This window comes from Chelmon rostratus, chromosome 20, assembly GCF_017976325.1.
Source record: "Chelmon rostratus isolate fCheRos1 chromosome 20, fCheRos1.pri, whole genome shotgun sequence".
NCBI classification, from domain to species: Eukaryota; Metazoa; Chordata; class Actinopteri; order Chaetodontiformes; family Chaetodontidae; genus Chelmon; species Chelmon rostratus.
The window spans coordinates 9,041,273-9,062,459 of record NC_055677.1 but is presented as its reverse complement, the minus strand read 5'-3'; the positions used below and the strand labels follow the sequence as shown (position 1 = coordinate 9,062,459).

General features: G+C 41.5%; 3 protein-coding genes across 5 annotated transcripts in view; 1 reads left to right on the top strand and 2 right to left on the bottom strand.

Moving 5' to 3' along the window:
* acad11 (acyl-CoA dehydrogenase family, member 11) overlaps positions 1-6,460 on the bottom strand; it is a 20,349-nt gene extending 13,889 nt beyond the window's left edge. Inside the window, exons 1-13 of the mRNA XM_041961437.1 lie at positions 6,269-6,460; positions 6,040-6,139; positions 4,672-4,797; positions 4,284-4,445; positions 4,014-4,178; positions 3,788-3,929; positions 3,528-3,649; positions 3,126-3,232; positions 2,551-2,662; positions 2,011-2,088; positions 1,433-1,571; positions 979-1,086; positions 127-225 (exon numbers count right to left, since the gene is read on the bottom strand). Of these exons, the coding sequence (XP_041817371.1) occupies positions 127-225; positions 979-1,086; positions 1,433-1,571; positions 2,011-2,088; positions 2,551-2,662; positions 3,126-3,232; positions 3,528-3,649; positions 3,788-3,929; positions 4,014-4,178; positions 4,284-4,445; positions 4,672-4,797; positions 6,040-6,139; positions 6,269-6,390 (1,582 nt within the window). The 5' untranslated portion in view covers positions 6,391-6,460. The remainder of the gene's footprint in view (positions 1-126; positions 226-978; positions 1,087-1,432; positions 1,572-2,010; positions 2,089-2,550; positions 2,663-3,125; positions 3,233-3,527; positions 3,650-3,787; positions 3,930-4,013; positions 4,179-4,283; positions 4,446-4,671; positions 4,798-6,039; positions 6,140-6,268) is intronic.
* Positions 6,044-11,401, top strand: uba5 (ubiquitin-like modifier activating enzyme 5). Of its 2 annotated transcripts, XM_041961439.1 has the most exons (13): positions 6,044-6,324; positions 6,810-6,990; positions 7,137-7,182; positions 7,686-7,775; positions 7,889-7,998; positions 8,078-8,164; positions 8,247-8,331; positions 8,421-8,525; positions 8,701-8,828; positions 9,152-9,287; positions 9,416-9,494; positions 9,581-9,687; positions 10,610-11,401. In XM_041961439.1, exons 2-13 carry the CDS (start codon positions 6,827-6,829, stop codon positions 10,685-10,687), a joined length of 1,215 nt encoding a protein of 404 aa, XP_041817373.1. In that variant the 5' UTR covers positions 6,044-6,324; positions 6,810-6,826; the 3' UTR covers positions 10,688-11,401. The 2 variants fall into 2 exon arrangements, with proteins under 2 accessions (XP_041817373.1, XP_041817372.1); XM_041961438.1 differs by lacking the exon at positions 6,044-6,324 and having other exon boundaries at positions 6,693-6,990.
* Positions 10,169-21,187, bottom strand: nphp3 (nephronophthisis 3). Of its 2 annotated transcripts, none has more exons than XM_041961430.1 (28): positions 21,166-21,187; positions 20,291-20,671; positions 20,074-20,199; positions 19,842-19,992; positions 19,520-19,672; positions 19,185-19,318; positions 18,636-18,796; positions 18,357-18,513; positions 17,836-17,910; positions 17,567-17,737; positions 17,339-17,442; positions 16,873-16,987; positions 16,629-16,772; positions 16,394-16,491; positions 16,153-16,255; positions 15,929-16,011; positions 15,494-15,632; positions 15,167-15,331; positions 14,944-15,038; positions 14,726-14,848; positions 14,451-14,640; positions 13,989-14,230; positions 13,669-13,744; positions 13,453-13,580; positions 13,082-13,322; positions 12,873-12,998; positions 12,592-12,707; positions 10,169-12,501 (listed from the first exon to the last, which is right to left on the bottom strand). In XM_041961430.1, exons 2-28 carry the CDS (start codon positions 20,612-20,614, stop codon positions 12,333-12,335), a joined length of 3,909 nt encoding a protein of 1,302 aa, XP_041817364.1. In that variant the 5' UTR covers positions 20,615-20,671; positions 21,166-21,187; the 3' UTR covers positions 10,169-12,332. The 2 variants fall into 2 exon arrangements, with proteins under 2 accessions (XP_041817364.1, XP_041817365.1); XM_041961431.1 differs by having other exon boundaries at positions 15,494-15,629.

The window sequence follows — 21,187 nt, the reverse complement described above, 5'->3', positions numbered from 1 at the left end:
CTCTTTTAAAATGTCTTTGTCTGTCTACGTCTAAAAACAACTCAACTTGAGTTGTATACTTACAGCATCACAAATATCTCTATGTTGTTTTCCTTATATAACGAAAAGAAATAGAAATGGACATACCACTGCTCCACCATTTCTTGCCGTTTATGACGTAGCTGCCTTCATCTCTGTGAAGAGTGCACTCCATGTTGGTCGCATCACTGGAGGCCACATCAGGCTCTGGGAAATGTAAACAGGTCATCTTACAACTCACGACATATGAACTTTACACCAACCAAAAGATAGCAAGCAATGAGACTTAAATGCTAGGCTTCACATTTGCAGGCCCCTGTCTTTGCTTTATGCTCTCTCTTTTCCTAAATTCCAGCTCAAACCACAGGCAGCAAGGTTAAAACAGAGTGCACTCACACCATTTTCATACTTAAACTTCACAAAACATAACTCTTAAAGTCAGAAGGAGTAATTCTTGATCTTTACAAGATGGAGGTTCCTCATATTTGAGCATAATGAATTAACTGGTGACAAAAAAACATCCCCCACAACACTACTAATCACCATCTGTGTTAACGAAAAACCATGGGGAGGTTCACACCCACTGTAATCACCTCTGGCAACAGTACGCTGCTGTTTCCAGGCAGTGAGGAAAGCAAAGGGGAGAAAATAGGGAGAAATTACTCATAGTGACACAACCATCGCTGGCACGTTTGGCAGAAAACCACAACAAATATCATGAGGACTGAACTTTAGCATGACCTTGTCACCGGGCAGAACTCTGGTTTTGAAAGGTATTTACAGTAATAGTTCCAAGATGCTCGCTCAAGTCTACACATCGTAAGTTCACATCCCTTACACTTAAATCACTCATATCTCCACTGAACATAGAGAATTACAGCATGTTTCCTTTGTCCCATCTTCTGTAAAGCACAGCGACCAGTGATGTGAAGCAGTCATGTAGGCGGATCATGGACATACCTGTCATACAGAAGCAGGAGCGGATCTCTCCTCTGAGCAGCGGCTCCAGCCATTTCCTCTTCTGCTCCTCGCTGCCATACATGTGGAGCACCTCCATATTTCCTGTGTCTGTGGAGAAACATCACACCATGCGCTGTCTTCCAGAATATCATGAGCTGAATTTGGAAAGTAACATGCAGCAGGATTTGAATCATACTGATTTACCACATCTGACAAACATACTGTAAAAGGTAAATTAGGGAGATTTTTATGTCTGAAATGATTAAACTCAAAAGTGCATGGTTGTTATGACAACAAACACTGAACAATTGACATTTGGAGGATTTCTACTTGACTACAGGGAAGAATCTAGTCTATGTTGTTATAGTTATAGCCATGTGACTGACCAAATTCACCCATAATATTGTCGGTGACCTCTAAAATGATTTTCAATCTGACACCATGTAGGTTTTACCAGGAGCCTGGCAGTTGAAGACTTCAGGGGCAAAGAGGCAACGTCCAGTTTCCTCTGCAATGTAGGCATAATCCAACTGACTGAGACCACTGACTGCAGGCAGGAACAGGTTCCACAGCCCTGCCTCCCTGGCTTTCTCCTGGACACACAGATACACATGCACACAGGGAGTATGTGCAAACTGAATGCTTATCTCAAAGCAGATGCTGGTGACGATAAGCAGGGCTCAAGAAGTTGGAGCAAATCAGCATAGGCACAAATTACTATGTATTGTTGAATTTAAACTCTTAATGGTGGATTGCAGAGAGTTGCAGACTCAGAAGGGAGGTGCATTGTTTACACAAGATTTAAATAAATGTGGCTCTTGAACCTGCTAGATTGATACTGAAGTTACACCTCCCTGAGTTATTATTAGAATGATTTGTCCTGTGTGATTTTCATTGTGTTTTGATTTACTTCAATGCAATATGTTCTTTGATTGCATTGTTTGTTGTACTTTGATAGGTCTCTATTAAAAACAAAATGTGACCATCAAATTAAATAATGTTAAAATCTTTTACAAAAATATCTTTACATACCTTTAGATCTTCTATCATTTGGGGGGTGTGCCATCTCTGTGGAGACTGAGCGTGTTTGGAGTAGTACTCTGCAACTTCCTGGAGATGAAACAGTTTAAACTCTAAGAGTGGGAACTTGTGCCATAAAAATAGAAATTGAGTAATATTTCTCCCACTTTGCAGTGTGTTAATGTAGTTATTTCTGCAGGTATCTCTACAGGAGAAACAAAATTACTGTTAAATCTGTAGCTCAGCTTCACAAAAACTACACCACGCTGCCACTGTTCCCATAAATGAAACAAAGCCAAGATTTGCAATGCCATCTCTCAGCATCACCCTGCTGCACTGCATTAAGAACGCTATGATGCCCAGCCAATGGTGATGATTCTGCGTGCAATATAATTTGCAGAATCAAGAGACTTCTTGTTCTCTCGCGCAAATGAATGAGCCCTGATTGCATGAATGAACTGGCGTGCTCTGTCAGACCCTTTCATCTGCAAGTGTAACGTCCATCTGGGCAAACAAATCTCTCTTCTGTTCCTGGCAGTTCTTGGCACTGACCTCTTGAGCAGGAAGCACGTATTGTCTCATGAAGTCTTTGACCTGCTGGAGAACAGCCTGACCTTTAGCTGTCTGCAGGAACAGGCCGCTTTCTGCAGGACCTGTGACAGACCTGGCAAGAAACACATCTCATGTGTTAAACAGCCAAAGGCAATAACAGAAGCAGCAGCTGGATGCCAAATCCCAACTGTTGCTGGCTTAGGTTAAGTCAGCAGGTGGAATCAATCTCTCTTGTGGCTTACAGTAACACTGACTTTAGATAATATTCTGTTGATAACAGAATGTTTGGACTGTAAAACTCCAATAATGCTTATGTTAACACAAACACACGGTACTAAAATAAATACCTAATAAACAGTCTATGACTTTCATCAACCTCAAACAAACTCAGTGGGTGTTTGTGACAACTTAATGCTAAAAATACACCAGCAATGCAGATATGAGTCACATGGCCATTTAAAGCACCTTGCATCTTTTAAAAATAATGGTTGAGTCACTGTATTGATCCACAATCTGTGTAAAAACATCCACAATAATTTTCTTATGCAACGCTTGTAGCCATTACTGCAGCCTACCGCTGTGCAAGCTGCAAGGCAACCTTAGCCAAGGGCTCCACACACTGGCTGAACTGAGCTGCATCGGGGGCGCTGGCATTACCCAGTAGGTGGCGTGCGTAGATCCCCTGATGGATAAAAATGGCAAATAAAGGAGAGTGATAAATATATTAATATTTACCTTACTGGGTCTCTCTACAGTTAAGAAGACAACACAAATTCATTATTAGAAATTTTAAGTATCCAAACAATACCACAGTTAAAATAAAAAACATATTTTAGAACTGTTTATTACTTTTGTTTTATTACTTTTACCTGCTCTGTACACTTAATTAACTTAATTCAATGCATGTACAGTATATCTAAAAAGGCAAATAGGGATAAAATTGCAGTAGAACTTTGTATATATAAGTGGGTACAAACCTGGGCTATTCCTGCCATCTTAAAGACAGACAGAGCCAGGTAAAAATTCAGCTGTGGCAAAGCAGATGGGATCCCCCGGCACCGGCAGTAAATGGAGCTCAGGTCACCCACAGTTGGAATACCTGCATGATGGTTGAACAAGGAGATCGAAAAGGCACAACAATTAACAGAAAATCTACAAAAGATGTTAGAAGACAGTATGTCCATCTATTTGAGCCATTTTCTACACTTGTTATGCTGTTGTGAGTTGTTATTATTACCTTCTATTCCTTTCAAGCTACCCATTTTGTTAACGATGTTTAGGTCTGTAGGCCAGTAGTGGTGCATGAGAAAGTAGGCCAAGTCTGCCAAGGGCTGCCCAGTGGTAGACAGCTCCCAGTCCAACACTGCAATCACACGTGTCTAACGACATCGAACACACTTTGTGAAGCATCACATTAACATGAAGCAGATGATCTGTAAGAATGACTGTTTGAGAAGTTCTACCTCTGTTGGATGGAATATCAAGTTGTCCAATCGGAAATCTCCATGCACAAGCTTGACCTCGTTATCATTGGCTGGCAAATTCTTCATCAACCAATCAGACAGTTCATTCATGGCTGGAATGTCTCTGTGGGCTGCTGCGGCATACTGCTTCGTCCAGGTAGACACCTTTAGTGATGTAAAGCCACTTTTGAGCGTCACAGCTCTAACTGCTTTTTCCAGTGAGGACATATAAAGCTATTTTGACTTATTGAGAACAAAGTCTTATCTCACTTGTCTCTTGCAGTAGCCTGATCCTTTTCCGTACCCTTCAAGGTTCAGTGATGCCAGGTCCAGTGAGTGCAGCTTTGCCAAAGCTTCCACTGCAGCCACATACAGAGCTGTTCTCTCTGCTGCACTCACTCCAGGGAGACGAAGATCCCTGAATATACGTCCCTGCTCAGTAGGGACAGATAAACAGTATCTTTACACAACATGCATCTTTTCAACTGACCATTATATGATATAACATACATATTTAGAAAGCTGAGCATCAATTTGGTATGTAATTGATTCCAAATTTAATCTTTTGTCCTTAGAATATACAGTAACAGTCAAGCAAACAGCAATAAATATATCACATTGTAGGGACTTCTTACTGGCCTTGGCAACGCAAACACACCTTCACATGTTCCATCAGGTAGAACTCTGTTCCAATGACTTCAGCATCAGTGCAATGCAAGAGAGGCTGAGGTACAGGGAAGCCAGCAGAGAACAGGGCCTTCTGCACCCGATACTCCCTGTCCACCTGCAGACAAAGTCACAAAGATCCACCATTTTGAACTGAAACAACACCCCTACCGTGAGCCTTAGGATATTATCCTAACTCCTCTTTTCATCGGCCTCATAGTTCTCTAATAATTTCCTACACAGACACAGATATGTAAGTGTAAATCCAAGGGAAGCGCCATCTTATTTTGTAGTCTACTATTAATTGTATTGTAAAAAAATGCAGGCAGTCTTTCATGCATAAGTGGCAAAACAATTGCCCCATCCACACATATTTCGATCTTTGGGATCCCTCCTCCAGAAATGACAGTTTCTACATTTCAAGCTAAGGCAATCGCCTTCGCTTCACTAATGGCCCAAAGACTCATTCTCCTTCAGTGGAAATCAGATAAACCCCCCTCTTTTATTAATTGGACTAAAGAAATGCTCTCTTTGTTGCAGCTAGAAAAACTGAGATACAGTCGGACTAATTGTTATGGAAAATTTAGTGCCTTTCATTGAATATGTTAAAAACCTGAAGCTATCATAAAAAGTTTCCCTGTCGGAGTATGTGTAATGGAGTAATATCCCCCTTTTTTTATTATTATTATTATTTATGTATTTATTTTTCCTATGTTTTGCATAAATATGTGTAATACATAAATCCTAGATGTTTGCATATGTTTACTTATTTATAGATGTACTCATTCAATAATTGTTATAGTTATTATTGTTATTATTATTTTGTTAGTAAACAGTTTGCATTTATTTTTTCAGTCTAGATTTTTGGGGGTGGGGGGGGACATGTTTGTTTATAAATGAAAAACTATAAATTAAGTATTAAAAAAAAATGCAGGCAGTATTCAGCTGGTACCCATCCAATAAATGATGAGCACTCATTAAGATTTTGCCAGTTCCTTCAAGGACATTCCTCTGGAAATTAATAAATACAACAAAACAATACCTTATACGAAAAACTTAACCTAAAATTACATTGCATGCTGTAATTGTTTCCAGGAAACTTTAAATTAAATATTTATAATAATATTAACAATTCATTAATTTCGAAATTTTAATTCATTTTTGACAAATATGGCTGAGACAGAAAATTGTGACAGTCCTTTAACTTAACCATTCTGGCCATGTGTGAACACTTTAGTCAGACAAATAACGTTCAATTTCTCCCCCCTGCTGGAGAAAAGATATGGCTGCATACACAACAGTGCTGCAAAGTAATTGTAGTGCTACATTTTTTTAAAGTTACTCGTTTGCCAAGCCTTACCTTGTGAGCCCCTGGCAGCAGCTCACCTGGGGGTTTCTTCCTGAGAACATAGCTGTTTGTTGGTGTTTGGATTAGGAAGGTTGGGTTTGACTGACCAGCGCTGAAAAGACAACAGGAAGCTGTTAGCGTGTTATCAGCTAGCTAAACATGAATTCGTCAATATCAGCTTTCAGCTGCTCGTCTGACGTCGCTGGAAAACCGTGAAACAAACCAGCTCTGCCCTACTTACCTGTACTGACTGACAGTGAGTGTGTCACTATTTGACACCCGTAACTTGGCGGACAGGTAACTAAAAAGTTTGCCAACATTGAATTTATGTTGCTGTCGTACAGGAGTTGTTTGCTCGTCCATGTCTCAGTTAACGAGCGGGTTAATAATTTCCAGGTGCATCGCTAGTTGAACTTTCGCTGTGTTGACAGTGGTCGGACCGTTTACGGCTGTACACACCGACGTAATATCCTCAAATTAGCCGTTGTATATTTTGGCTAATATGTTACAGAAATTCAGCCACTTACATTTTAAAACCTAAAGGACAGAAATAATTCAACAGCTATTTTAAATCCTCAAAAGACTGCTGGAATTATCCTCTGATAATATAGGAACACTTAAGGCGTATGTACTAGTTTTCTGCACGGACAGTGTTTACGGGAGCACGTAGCCAGCCAGCTGATTTTAGTTGTGAAGACGTGTACTTTCTGCGCGGATTTAGCTTTGTAGACAGTTCATTTACAGTGTTATTCGTATCATCACCTTTCGTTCACATTGTTTAGCGGCACTTGTGTCCCTAATGGCGACAGTGGAGGAACTGAAGCTGCGGGTGAGAGAGCTGGAGAATGAATTGATAAAGTGTAAGCAGAAGCAGTGTGCCGTGGAGGATGCTCAAAGCCAGGGACTTCACAGACCGAGGATTGATAAAATGAGCGCCGAAGTTGTGGATTCCAACCCATACAGGTGACTTTTTATCTCATTATTTTGGCTTTTGACAGATTTTGCCTGGTCTGCTCATAGCGCTCAGGGGCTACGCCTTGTGAGTCACTCATCCCATATGGTGGTACTTCATAGACCACAAGCTAATCTCAGCTCTGCTTTCATTGCAGTCGTCTAATGGCTTTAAAGCGAATGGGCATCGTGGATGACTATGAGGTATGATATTTGAGTGTTGTGCTGTTTCCAGTGCAGTACTTTTAGTTTGTGGTTGTTGCTCTGTCCCGAATCATAATACTCTAAAGATATGGATGCACTAAAAAATTGTTCTATTGTAATTGTTATTTTTGAAGTTTACATCAATTTCCATCCATGCCAGCTGCTATTAATACCAATATGCATTTATGTACGTTTAAATACAAGTGTAAAACTTGTTGGGTATCATTAAAGCTGTTTTTTTGTTTTTAAAGACCGAGGCTTTTGTCTATTAATTTAAAAATATGAATTTCCCTAATTCTTGATAAAATATCAGAAAGGTGAATTCAATACAGATGGCCAAATGTCAGCACTGAAAAATAGATTTTGATCAATTTCTATAATATATGTACATAATCAATGATTTTTATAGCTGATATCAGACTGTACCAGTCAGTGCTCCCTTAATGAAAGGATGGTTTTAGCATTGTGAAAAATTCATTATCATTTTTGTTCTTTGTTGACAGAAAATCCGGACATTCACAGTCGCTGTGGTTGGTGTAGGTGGAGTTGGCAGTGTGACAGCGGAAATGCTCACTAGATGTGGCATTGGTAAGGTAATACAAACTTTTTTTTCTTATTTCTTCTACATTGCTTTAATACCCGCTTTAATACAGCAGACTGTCTGCCTGTGCTCACCTCAATCTCGTCTATGCTTGCGCCATCACAGTTGCTCCTCTTTGACTATGATAAAGTGGAGCTGGCCAATATGAACAGACTGTTCTTCCAGCCTCACCAGGCAGGCCTCAGTAAAGTGGAAGCAGCAGAACACACACTCAGGTACACTGTTCTTTATAGTTATCCACATTTCTCCTAAACATAGACATTTTGCTTAAATGTTTCTCATGTTGCCCAACAGGAACATCAACCCAGATGTGTCATTTGAGACCCACAACTACAACATCACCACACTGGAAAACTTTACACATTTTATGGAGCGCATCAGGTGAGCATTCCTACCCTCTAGTTTTTATATTCCCTTTCCTCACCGATTCAGGCCTTTACAACAAAATATTCTGTCTTCTCAGTCATGGAGGGCTGGAAGAAGGGAAGCCGGTCGATCTGGTCCTGAGCTGTGTGGACAACTTTGAGGCCAGAATGGCCATCAATACAGTAAGTGCATCACTGGGGCAAAAAATGCTTACATATCATGCTTTGTGCATGTTACTCATGTTGTTTTCATCTTGTCCTGTTTGTCTCAGGCCTGTAATGAATTAGGTCAGATCTGGATGGAATCTGGTGTCAGTGAGAACGCTGTGTCCGGACACATCCAGCTCATCATTCCTGGAGAGACGGCGTGCTTTGCTGTACGTTCACACACACACACACACACGCAAACACCCTTTGTTCACTTTTTAACATTGTTATACTTTTCTTTGCACCAAAAAGATGTGCAACGCCTGCAACACTTCAGCAACATAGCCCTGTGAGAAAGAAAACTGTTGTAGTTACATTGTAATAAAGTATCATATGCTTTGTCAGTGTGCTCCTCCTCTGGTTGTGGCAGCCAACATCGATGAGAAGACCCTGAAAAGGGAGGGGGTGTGTGCTGCCAGCTTACCAACAACAATGGGTGTGGTGGCAGGCATCCTGGTGCAAAATGTCCTCAAGTAAGATATCATTGTTTATGGTTAGTGGGAAACCTAAGGATGTAGACTGTTGCATATTATATATACACTGCCATTCAAGTTTTGAATCACCTGTTAGAGGGATGTTCTTTCCTTTAATAAAATGTTTACTTCATTTAAAATAACATCTATTTGTAAAGAGGCCTTTCTACAACCTAAAATCATGAAAGGCCATTCAGTCATATAGAGTATACCTCTCAGCCACCTGAGTGTACCGAATCAAGCTTTTGTGGCAGGCAATTCCAAACTTTGAATGGTAGTGTGTAGTATATATACTCTACATGTTACGTTTTATTGTCTTTCAGGTATCTGTTAAAGTTTGGCACGGTCAGTTATTATCTTGGCTACAACGCCATGCAGGACTTCTTCCCCACCATGGCCATGAAAGCCAACCCCCAGTGTAGTGACCGCTACTGCAGGATACAACAGGAGGAGTATAAGGTGTGTGCTTGCTGTTTGTTTTCAAGTATTAGGACGTAGAACCAACTGACTTTTCATTAAAGTACTGACCCTATTTGGCGCTGTACCAGTTGGGAAAGCTAACTATCTGTGTGGATTTTTCCCTACAGAAGAAAGAGGCAGAGCGGCCAAAGGTTGACGTTGTTCAGGAAGAGGAGGAGGAGGTCGTACACGAGGACAACGAGTGGGGTGAGCAACGAATAACTGCTCCAGCTAACGGTGTCAGATCTTTACCACTTTATGTGTATTCACACCCCCACAATTGTGCTGTGCAGGTATTGAACTAGTATCAGAGGTGACTGACGCAGAGTTGCATGCTGCATCAGGCATCGTGCCTGACCTCCCAGAAGGCATCACTGTGGCTTACACCATTCCAGCTGAGGTTAGTTTTCTGTAACACAACACTGTTTCAGCTCATTAACGTATTTACATGTGAAATTATTGCTGACCTTTTTCCGCAAGGCAGGGCCTGTGGAAAAGTATGGAATTTGATTTTAATAATTTCCAGGTCTGGATAAGTAAGAGAAAAAAAGAAAAGAGAGTATAGAAAAATATTTGCTTACAAACTATTGCCCATATTCTGTTTTCTAAAATATAAAATTCAAGATTTCTAAAAATATATTGACCATTCAAGCAGAGTGAAGGCAAGAAGTATGGCGTGCAACTGAATGCACACTCGTCAGCTGAGCTGCTGCTACCCCCGTACGTCACAGCCTGCAAAACAGCTCAGCCCCAAGTGCCTCATAACTGTACCAAAGCCAGACATCCGCAACCAAATTAGTTTGAAAAAAAATGCAGCAGTATCTTTGAATTGTATTTATACATAGCATCACAAATGACCAAACATCAAGCTTGTCTGAAAGTTTATGAGTTATGCAGTGATGTAGTTATCATTTTTTCTTTGTAAGGAAACCATACATTCGTCGTAGCTTCATTGTCATTTCTATGGACACAGCAAATGAACAAGGTTGCACAGAGCCAAAGCATTCCATGTTTTTAAATTGTAACAGTAAAGTCAGCTAAGTGTTTACCGTGACAGATGGCACCAGGCAAGTTTACAGTCTCTAATTATATTTTCATTCCATACTGATCTAAAATGATACTGCCTGGCTGGAAGTTAGGTAGGAAATCAATCAAAAGATCATGTTGTTGTGGAAAAGGGTCAGCAGCATTGTAAAGTACACTGGCAAAAAGCATAAAAAGAATACTTGAAATTGTGGCATTTTGACTGTACTTTTTGTTAATGGTCTTTTTGCTGACTCATCTAAATGCTGATATATTTTGTTTTCTTGCGTCTGAAACAGAGTGCAGCAAGTGGGGAGACAGTGGAGGAGACTGACCAGAGTCTGGAGGACTTGATGGCTCAGATGAGAAAGTTGTAGGCAGCAGTCTGACGATGCATTCCAGCTCTTCAGACAAGACTCGCCTTTTGTCGCGTCTCTATTCCATTGCTTTCTTTGACAACAAGCATCCTTGTGAAAAAGCCAATTAATGTCAAATAAGGAATTACAGAATGAAATCCTCTGATAGCTGAAGAGAGGAAATGCATGAAAAGTGCTGCTGCGAACAAAGCAGTGAAATGTGTAATTTACTGACATACTGGAAAGGTGTTTAGCACTTGGAATTGGTACAGCCTCTAATGAAATGACTACAAACCTAGAATAATATCACTGTTAGTGCATTAACATGTATCACAATGTGTATTTTCTACGGTTTTGATTAGTGAACGAGTGCCCCAACCTTTTAATGTACTTGCTCTGTCATTCACTCAGCTTTAAGAAAATATCTGCTGCAACATTACTGATGAACAATGTTTACGTTGTCTCAATAAAGTATTTATTAGATGGAATACAATCTCCTCCATATACTGTATTGGATGTACAAGGATGTGATTGTTGTTGTCCTGTACAGCTTTTACAGATTTTACATTAATAACCGAATATTGAAAAACACTGTACATTGTATGTACTATATTTGGCAATGAAACACTGGTTTTGGTGTCCCTTTTGGATTCACGTACATTCAATCAAACAATAAATCATTACTTTATCGTACTTTGACCTGGACACTCAAGTGGCACCATCGTGGTTTTGGCAAATCCCTTTTTGTAAATGAATAAATATACAATATTAAGTTTTGCATGAAATCAGTACCAGAGGTGATATTTTGGACACTTATCTTGGGTTCTACATTTTCTCTTTCTGAATTACACACTTAATACTTGTAGGTAAACGTTACATAATGTAAACATAAATGTTATCTTAACAGCATATAAACATACCAAACTTTCCATGATACGCACACTGATTTTAGAGACAGTAGCTCTCTAACATCCTTCATTCAGAACATCAGGAATGTAGACTTGGCAACATATCTCTTAGAGGTCGGGCCAGTTTTGGTGAGAAATGACAGCATCATCTGTCTGCTTTGTGAAATTGTTTGATAGCTCATCATCTTCAAAAGAAGCTTGCTTTTTTACTGAGCTTTTAGGGTTATTCATTTAAAATTAAACTCCTAACCTGTATCCCTAATTCACAAAAATGAAAGTGCATATTTAATGTCTCCTGTACATTAGAGAGGACTGAAAGTGTCTGCTCATTAATCATCTTTCATGGGTTAGGTTATGCCAGACCCTCATGCCATTTCATTCCTTTTTTGATGACATTCAATCTGAGGCATTTAAATAGGAGTGTTATAAGTGTTTGAGTCTGAATGAACATAAGAGTAAACCTGAGTTCCAGGCCCCTAAAAAGGACTGAATTAAAGAAAGTTCAAAGTTCCTTACACACATGATTATGTTAGAAATATTAATAAATACTTTTGGCAAATACACAAGTTTCACAGACTAAATGCGGCCAACTTCATAATTATACTGGCAGGTACAGTATATTTGACCAAACCCTTAAACCTCCACCTACACAACAATTACAGTGTGATGGCTGGGATGGTTCCCTTCTTGATAAAACCATGGGGTCTGCTGTTTTTGTTACCCTACGGTGTTTTGTGGCACTACGTGGCTGAACTGAGTCACCTCGGGACATGCGGGAGGGGAGCAGGTCCCCTCAGACTGAACGTGTCCCCGCTGGAGGAGTGGCGGGACGGAGCGTTCCCACACACCAACGATGGCTCTGCCTCCTTTATCTCCATTGCACGTTTGTAAAGCTCCGCTGCCTTCTCGAAGTCACCCTCTTCGTAGCTGTTGACAAAGTGAACAACGGGGAAAAATTGTAATGCAACATTCATGATCAAACATGCGATCAATCGAATGTAACCTCGGCTACTGTACCTTAGCACAGCCAGGTTCTTTAGTGTCTCTCCCACCCGTGGGTGTGAGCGCCCCAAACTGTCCTCATACACTTTCAGTGCTCGTTCATAAAGAGGCAAGGCGTCACTGTGCTTCTTCTGCCAAAGACAAAGTAATTCACAGTTAGCTTTGCTCCGTACAACCTAAAATACAGCCACAAATTAGCCATTAAAATAAAAACAAATATGTACAAACGGTTCTCAAGAAATGTGCAAGGTGGGATTTGCGGTGCAGATTGAATGAAGCATGATGAACATTCTCACGAGTTGGCAGTAGATTACAGCCAGGTTGACCAGTGCTGTGGCCACGCTGGGGTGTTTGGGCCCAAAACTTTTCTCCCTGATTTCCAGAGACAGCTCATAAAGGGGCACCGCCTTTTCCAGCTTCCCCTGTACAATGCACACATCTTCAAATCAGATTCTCAGCCAACAACAAACACAGAAATGAACTGTTCAGCAGGCACGTGTCTCACTCTGCGTTTATAGAGCATGGCCAGGTGTTTGAGCGTGTATGCCAGCGAGGGGTGGTCTGGGGACAAGGCCCTCTTGCGGATGTCTAGCGCCCTCTCATACATGTCCTCAGCGGTTTCATACTCCCTCCTCTCTGTGTGCAGTGCAGCCAGGTTGTTGAGGGACTGGGCGCAGTCTGGGTGATCTGGACCGAGGACACGCTGACGCATCTCCAGAGAGCGGGTCAAGAATACCTTGGCAGCACTGGATATGTTGGTGGACATACGAAAAAAAAAAACAAGTAGAAGGTGCAATATGAGGTAGAATGTACGTAATGCAGAGTGTTAAATGTCTTTGTTTTTGGTGTATGGCAGCTGTTGCGTGTGTGTCTTACTCCAGGTTGTTCTGGAGGTAGTACAGGACACCCAGTTCATTAAGAGTCTTGGCACAGTCTGCAGAGTCTTTTCCCAGGGTCAGCTCTTCCAGCTGTAGGGCTCGGCGCCTCAACAAAGTGAAGCCGTACTAAAGGAGGATTAGACAAAAGGCATGTATAATAAGACTAATAAAGTGAGGATAACTAAGCAAGTGTGTATCTGTAAAACCTGCTTACCATATGACCTTTCTGGCGAGCAGTCTTCTGACGGATCTTCACTGACACCTTCCTGAGTTTCTCTGCCTGTTCGTACCTGATTGTAAAAATGCCAGGTGCAAGCCATTAAATGTGCATTTTAAATGGAATCCTGCCTTGACAGTGTCAATGACTGTTTTAGTTACTCTTAACTTTTAATAAGACTGTACGATCATCCACACTGGGGGGGGGGTGGCTCTTTGTAAACACACTGCTTGGCAGGAATTACCAATAAACTATACTACATAAAAAACAATTGGAAATAACATCATGCATTTCAACACCAAGAAAGAGCCATTTACTTGTTTTGTTTCTGATAGAGCATGGCGAGTGACTCCAGCTCTCGTGCCACGCTGGCATGCTCAGCTCCGTAGGCGTTCTCATTTATCTCCAGGGCCTGCTTGTACAGCTGCTCCGCGTTGCCATACTTCTTCCACTGAACATAAACCCCAGCCAGCTGGTGCAGGGAGCGAGCTACGCTGGGATGGTCGGGGTCCAAGGCTGTCTCCCTAATCTCAAGGGACCTTTGTAGAGGTGCTACGGCCTACACGAACAGACAGACAGAATTAGATACACATTTAACTGTCAATATGTGCACTTTTCTAGCCGAAAAAACGTCTACAGAAGAACGCTTATTTAGGCGATTTAAGCAAACGAAACAAGAAACGTGGCAAAAAAAGGGTGATGCAGAAAAATAATGTGCGGTAAAGAAAAATGTCTCTTTTATTTGAAAGCAAATACTTGTTAAAATATTACAACATTACCTGACTAGGGAGGCCCAGGTCTTTGAGGAAACGTCCCAAGGTCTCATAGAGGTTTGCCAGCTTGGTCATGCTGTCTTCGCTCTCACAGCTCTTCTCATAGTGTTTCAGGGAGTCAAAGTACTCAGTGGCCATGGAGCTTTTGTCTTTGCCCACATATTGCCAATAGGCTAGAAGCTCAGAGAAATGACCCCTGAAAAAAGAAAACAACACCTGTATGACTCTCTAAATAAATGTGGCATACTTCACAATATCAGCTGTGTATGCATGTTTTGTACCTCTTGTAGAGGTTTTGGGAGACAAACAGGTTCAGGAGGCTAAGCTGTAGTTTTGTCCTGTCCTCCTGCTGTTGAAGCAGCCAGGGCAGCTCATCTGCGACACGCCAAGTCACACGATCCTGGCTAAACACACACACAATGCACACCATGACATGAGTTGTGCTGACAGAAAAAACGTGAGTTGTGCTGTATGAGGCGAGGATGACCACTCTTAGTACCTGAGCTGCTGACTGAAGTAAAGAATGAGTTTCTCTCTGTAAACAGCAGAGCTGCTTCCTCCACCCAGGAACTCCAACCTCACAGCTTCCCAAGCCTGAAAGACAAACACACATACAGACTACCAACGAAGAATTGTCTAGTCACACATCTATGTCCAATGAATATCCCTTTTGTTAATGACGTTTTTGCTTTATAATATTCTACTGACCAAGGTCTGATTACCTGCAGGTGTTGAAACCTGATGAGCCCACAACGGAGGGTTACAATGCAGAGTCTGTTCAGGCGGTAAAGCAGAGAGGACAGGACGGGCAACTCCACTTCTGGGAAAAGGTCTAGTACCTCTGATTCACTCACTCCATTATGGCTGGCACACACAAGGCACAGTATCTAAGGGGAGATAAAGAACAAACACATATTCCTCTGCTGCATAGAGGAGGAAGAAATCTGATATTTGTAACTGCTCAAAAGAAAATATGATCTGTACCATGAAAATACAATATAACATGGTTAGTTAACAAGTTGGTGTTATTTTGCCTGGACATAAGTCACCTCTCTCATAATGTGACGCTCTCTGTCAGTCTTGAGGGAGTTCAGTGTCATCTTGAGGGCCTGTCGGTACAGTGACATGGTGTCCTGACACTGAAGACACTGCTCCAGGCTCTTCTCCAGTGACCAACATGATATACTGCTGGGCAGTAACAAAACATGCACAAAATCACGTGGCAAAATCACCAATAATTTCAAACATACGTAGCCACTCATTCAGTGACATCACACTTAGAGGGGTAGATAATTTTTTACCCAGATAATACACGTTTAAGGCCCCTCACAGCATGAATCTACTCAGTCAAAGTTCTCAAAGGTAAGTCACAGTAAACTTTTAGAACATTATATACATTTCTTTGCAGTGTGTCCTGGTTCTTTTGCCTAACAAAGTGTTGAAAATACAGTAAATTCACAATTGTGAAAGCAGAGGTGACTGACCTGATGATCATCCTTGCCAGTAGTGTGACATACAATGCATTGCAGGTGGATGCAGAGCGACAGTGCCTTTCCAGCTTCTTCTCCTGGAACAAAGGTAGTTCAACATTCATGAGTAGCATTCTCACAAAAAATACACCTCTGCTAATGATTCCAAATGTCTTTCCACACAGTCAAATCTCCTCCGTTTTTTATTAAAAAGGGGGATAGATGGGATGATGACTGACCTGGTCCTTGGTAAATTTGAGATCCATGCTCTGGCACTCTGCATTAACAACACTCCTGACCTCTCTGGGACTCAGTGGGTCTAAGTGAAGTGTGGGCCACAATCTAAACAGACATGGTCACTGAATTACAAATGGCAATATGCATATTTAGAAATATATGCAACTGCATGGCCAATAAATGAAATTTTGACATATACAATAATCTGCCTCGGATATTTGGAATTCAAGCAGTGCGTCTCACCTCCAAGCTTGAGGACATGTCTCCACATTGACAGACACCACGACTCTGACATTAACTGGGAGAGGGTCGATCAGCCACTTCATGTGCCTTTCTGCTTGCTGAAAAGAGGAGAAAACCTGTGTTAGGAACCTGAGTTATTCTAGAAAAATATAGAAAAATCTGTAGAGAGGATTATTCTGACAGCAAAACATGTATAAATATCTGTAATTGTAGTTAAAACAGAGAAGAGGTGTACCTGTATTTGGTCTATGGAGTCGATGATGATGATGATGTTTCCTTGATGGCGTGCTGACAGTCTTTCAAGCCAGCGGGGAAACTCCTCCAAGATCTTACTGGGCTCCATGGACAAGCCAGAAATGGACCAGAAGTGCTGCAGCAACTGTGTGACAACAGACAAACAGAAAACACATTCCCACAGTAAGACAGAGTGTCTTTACCAGAAGGAGCCTAAGGACAAGGCAATAAGAGAGCACCCTTACTTTGACTGTGAGGCGTTTGATAATGAGAACCGGCTCTGAGCTTGTGGAAAGTGGACGACCAACAAAATGATAAAGGAACAAGGTGTTGGGCGACTGCTTCTGTTGCTGCTCGATCCTGAAAGGGATTAAAGGAAGAACAGACACTTTCTCTTAGAGTATGACACAATATAAAAACAAGAGGTATTTTTTCCAAGGATGCATCTTTGATAGAGTGTGACTTCAGATGTTCTTAATGAGACACTAAAAGATCAATATGGTGTTACAGTTATTTTCTGCTTGTGTCGTTCTGTAATAGAGTTATTACGCTGAGAAAAGACAAGTGACAAGTGATAAATGTGTTAGATTATGAGAACAACTCAACATCCCTGAAAAGCATAGAAAATGCTTTAAATTCCAATGGTCATCCAATAGCTCGATAAAAGAGGAGTCCACGAGTCTGGGGACATATTACACTTATGGTTCTCACCACTTGGAGAGCAGGAGAGACTTCCCTGAGCCTGGACCACCAGACACCAGCAGAGGAGGGGTGGGAGGGGGAGCTGCTATCATGTCATTCAAACGATCTATATACTGAGGAGGACATAAAATACAACAACAGATTAGAGAGATTAAAGAATTAAAGGATTCTTCATGAAACAAACTATTAGACTAGAAGACCAGATTAAGAAAGCTAAAAAGAGGAGATTTGTCCTACCTTCTGAAAACCTAACTGGGAGGTGGTGCTGTTGCAGGCCTGCTGGTAGGACTCTATCTGTTCCTGCTCATCATGCAGGTCCCAAAGCACATCTCCTGAGTCCTCCTCATGTCCCTCCTCTATCCCAGAGTCCTTGGAGTCAACATCTGCTCCTTCAAGACCCAGCAACTCCTACATGGTGAGAGTAGAGGTGGAAGTTGTCAGGGCCAGGAGGGATGAACATATATGACTGTATACACAATGACAGATGCTGCAGAGAGAGTCTGTACCTGTTTGATGACTTTCTCTAGTTGGGCATAAATCAAGTCAGCCCCCTCCTCTGCAGAACCACTATGATCCACCACCTGTGTTAATGTTCAAAATATGTAAGCACAAGCACTGTGTGACATCTAGCAAGCAGTAAAATGCAGAGTCAACTTTAAAAAGGAATAAACACACAGCTTCTACATTTGGTCAGCCACCTGTGGTATGTTTATACTGCATAGCTACTATACTGTGTGTGGGATTGTGAGAAACTCTGAAAAGAAGAACAATGAGGAAGAGCATTCATACTAAGTGAAACAACTCTGGATAATAAGGCTATTTATCAAAAAGCACATACATATTCCTCATGACTTTAAATGTCATATAAACATTTATAAAATGTACTTTCACAGCATTTTTAAAGGTCAAGCTATAATAGTGAACATAGTAAAATACAATCTTTCATCCTTGAATACTAGATACTGAAATATCTCCTTCTCCCCTGTATCCTGTCCTGCCTTGTTCATTTAATATACATATCACAAACCTTGACTTTAGCAGCCTTGTCCGCAGCATTGATCCTTTCTAGCAGTTGCCTGGTGGGTCCAGTCAAATTGTGATCTTCTTCAGTCCTGAGGTAGAGCACCAGTGGATGGCCATCAGGATTCTTCACAAAGGCCTCCTCACAATCCTCCACCACAGAGCTATGCACATGCACAAACATCAGAAGGAAATATTTCATTTATTTATAAACAAACATTATCATTCATGTACAAGCTTAACTACCTGGGGTAGCGAGCAAGGATAGGTATAGGACTTACTGTACCTAGTGACAGTAGATTTGAGAAGAAGCACACACACAGAGCTCCTTTCAATCTCTTGCTTCCGCTCCACAGCGTATGAGGCAGTGGCCTCCTCTGGGAAACAGACGTTCAGGTAGAAATGGCCGAGACCCTCACACATTCTTCGCAACACTGGAGAGTGTTTCTGTAATGAAAACATGAAGAAAAGATTTCCTAGGCAAGGATGTGTGGCAGTTCTCTACAAAACTGGGATTTTAACCTGTGTTAACTCAATGTGAGATTTAACATCAGATTAATGCTGTCTGTCAGTGGAGACACATTGGCTATTTTGTCTATTTCAGCGAAGACCAATGAGGACCATCAGGCAGACAAGTACTTCTTGACAAGAGCAAGCACCTCAGTAATTTTGATTAATAACATCACTCGTTAACATATTTAACCATTCTAGCTTGTCCTACCCCTGTGTTACTTTAGGCCCCGTTCAAGAAACTGAGCTGAAAGCTCAAATGAAAGCTGGAAAACATAGTAGTGCCACAATACCCAATGAAAACTAAATACAGCATGCAACTAACCGTAATAAAGACATCAAGCTCAGCTTTGGTCTCTTGGGTAAAGATTAGGTAGCAGCGAACTGTGTTACTCCATAAGGCTTGGGGCACATGAGGAGAGACCTGGAGCAGACTGGCCACTGCAGCATCCCAGTCATCTGACACAAACACACACACATAAAAGTTATAATAATATTATGTAATATTACTATTATTATTTATTACTATTATTATTTATATTATAATATTTCTAGAGTCATAGTAACCACTACGGTCACAGTATAAACTCCTTCTGTTGAGTCTACAACCCAGATTATGATGCCTCCTTGCTTTCTACAGACTTACTGCAGTTTACTTACCTCTGCTCACATTTGCAAAGGGTCCCTCCACATCTATCAAACTGTGCGCAAACTCGGGCCCCCGGAAGGTCTGTTGCAACTGCATCATGCTACCCATAGAGGGCTCACTTCCCAGCACACCACCAGACCAGTACTCGCACTGGGTCCCTGCAGCTTAAGGCATACAGTGAATAAACATATAATGTTTTTGAACATTTCATCATGCATAACAAGCCATTAGATTTTGTGTTCTACTTGCAAATTAATACTGAATGGGTGGATGGATGAAAAAAAAAAAACAAAAAAAGATAAGGTCTTAGCATTTTAAATATCTGGGTCTTACCAGTGACAGTGGTTTGGTTGTCATCTGAGTCAGAATCATTTGGATCATAGACCTGAATGCCCTGAGCCTGCAACTGCTGCATTTTTGCCTCCAAGTCCCTCTTGGCCCGCAGGAGATCCTGAATCTCCTTTTCTTTCGTCTCTCTGAAAATCTGGCGACCATTTAGCCAGTTGGTTAAGGATGCAGTTACGATTACTGGGGAGAATGCTACAGAGTAACACATGTGGTTTACCTTAAACTGTCGTTTTACTTTGTCCCTGTCATGCTCAAAGGTGGCAGCCCTCTCCATTGCCTGGTACTTTGCCTCAAGTGCACTCTCTTTTTCTCTGAGGATCTTCTGGTAGGTCTTCTGCAGAGCCTGTTGTCACATTGTGAATGATAGACACTATCATAAGAGCTGTAATGCTATGATAAGTTGCTTGTCTCTGGGTCTCCAGTGAATTCATTACCTGCAGCTCCGCTCTCAGCCTCTTGTTCTCCTCGTCCAGCTTTGCCTCCTTCTTTTGCATGGATGAGATCTCATTATTCTTGCTGACACGGAAGATTTCATATTCTTTACGGAGTCTTTCATACTCAGCGGCATACTCCAGATCCACAGAACCTGTGGATTTGAAACTGGCCCCAATCACCCGAGGTCCCCTGCGAAAGGAACTGCGCAGGAGTCTTGCTTTGGGTTTAACCTCCACTGGGATCTCACAGGCTTCCCCGCCTTCACCCCCATATCCATCCTCAATCACCTCTCCTGGGCTGACCAAAGAGGATGCGGTGCCCATGGTGGCAGCCTAAGCTGTGAAATAGTACTCAGCCTTTTCGCGTGCCCATATCTGCCCCTGCGTCATGACAGACAGGACAGGGATGCACAGTGACAACTACTGGAAAGGTTTTATCTAGCTACCTAGGTTTTGGAATACGATTGTGATTGGTATTTCTTTATCCGTGCTGTATCACAAACGCAAGACAGCTAATCAATGTACAATACAGCAACTGCCACAAAGCCAGCTTTCTTTCTATAAAAGCAACAACTCTTATTTTTACATTAGCACCCCCAGCTACAAAAGGATGACTTTACGCTAGCGGGTTTGCTGTTGCTAGCTAATCATTCCTATCTGACCAATAACGGTAAAGAGAGCTGTACTTGGTTAGCTAACTTAACGGTACAGGAATAGCAGTTCAACCCGCTCGTCGCGATACTGACTGCTGTAAAGACTACGAGAGAGGCAAAATAACTTCCATACATATTTTAGCTTTGACAGAATGTTGACTAAAACCCAGAGTTTTGATTAAAACATGTGAAGCCCGACTAAACAAACAAAAATACACTTACAGCCCGCTCCCCTCACAGCTTC

Coding starts and splice junctions, on each gene's coding strand:
- nphp3 (XM_041961430.1), bottom strand. CDS start 20,614: ATGGGCACCGCATCCTCTTTGGTCAGCCCAGGAGAGGTGATTGAGGAT. Junction 15,332..15,493: donor AGCGTCACATTATGAGAGAG/GTGACTTATGTC, acceptor ATCTCCCCTTAG/ATACTGTGCCTTGTGTGTGC. Junction 12,502..12,591: donor AAGAACCTGGCTGTGCTAAG/GTACAGTAGCCG, acceptor CTTTGTCAACAG/CTACGAAGAGGGTGACTTCG.
- uba5 (XM_041961439.1), top strand. CDS start 6,827: ATGGCGACAGTGGAGGAACTGAAGCTGCGGGTGAGAGAGCTGGAGAAT. Junction 8,526..8,700: donor GAGAGACGGCGTGCTTTGCT/GTACGTTCACAC, acceptor ATGCTTTGTCAG/TGTGCTCCTCCTCTGGTTGT. Junction 9,288..9,415: donor TACAACAGGAGGAGTATAAG/GTGTGTGCTTGC, acceptor TTTTCCCTACAG/AAGAAAGAGGCAGAGCGGCC.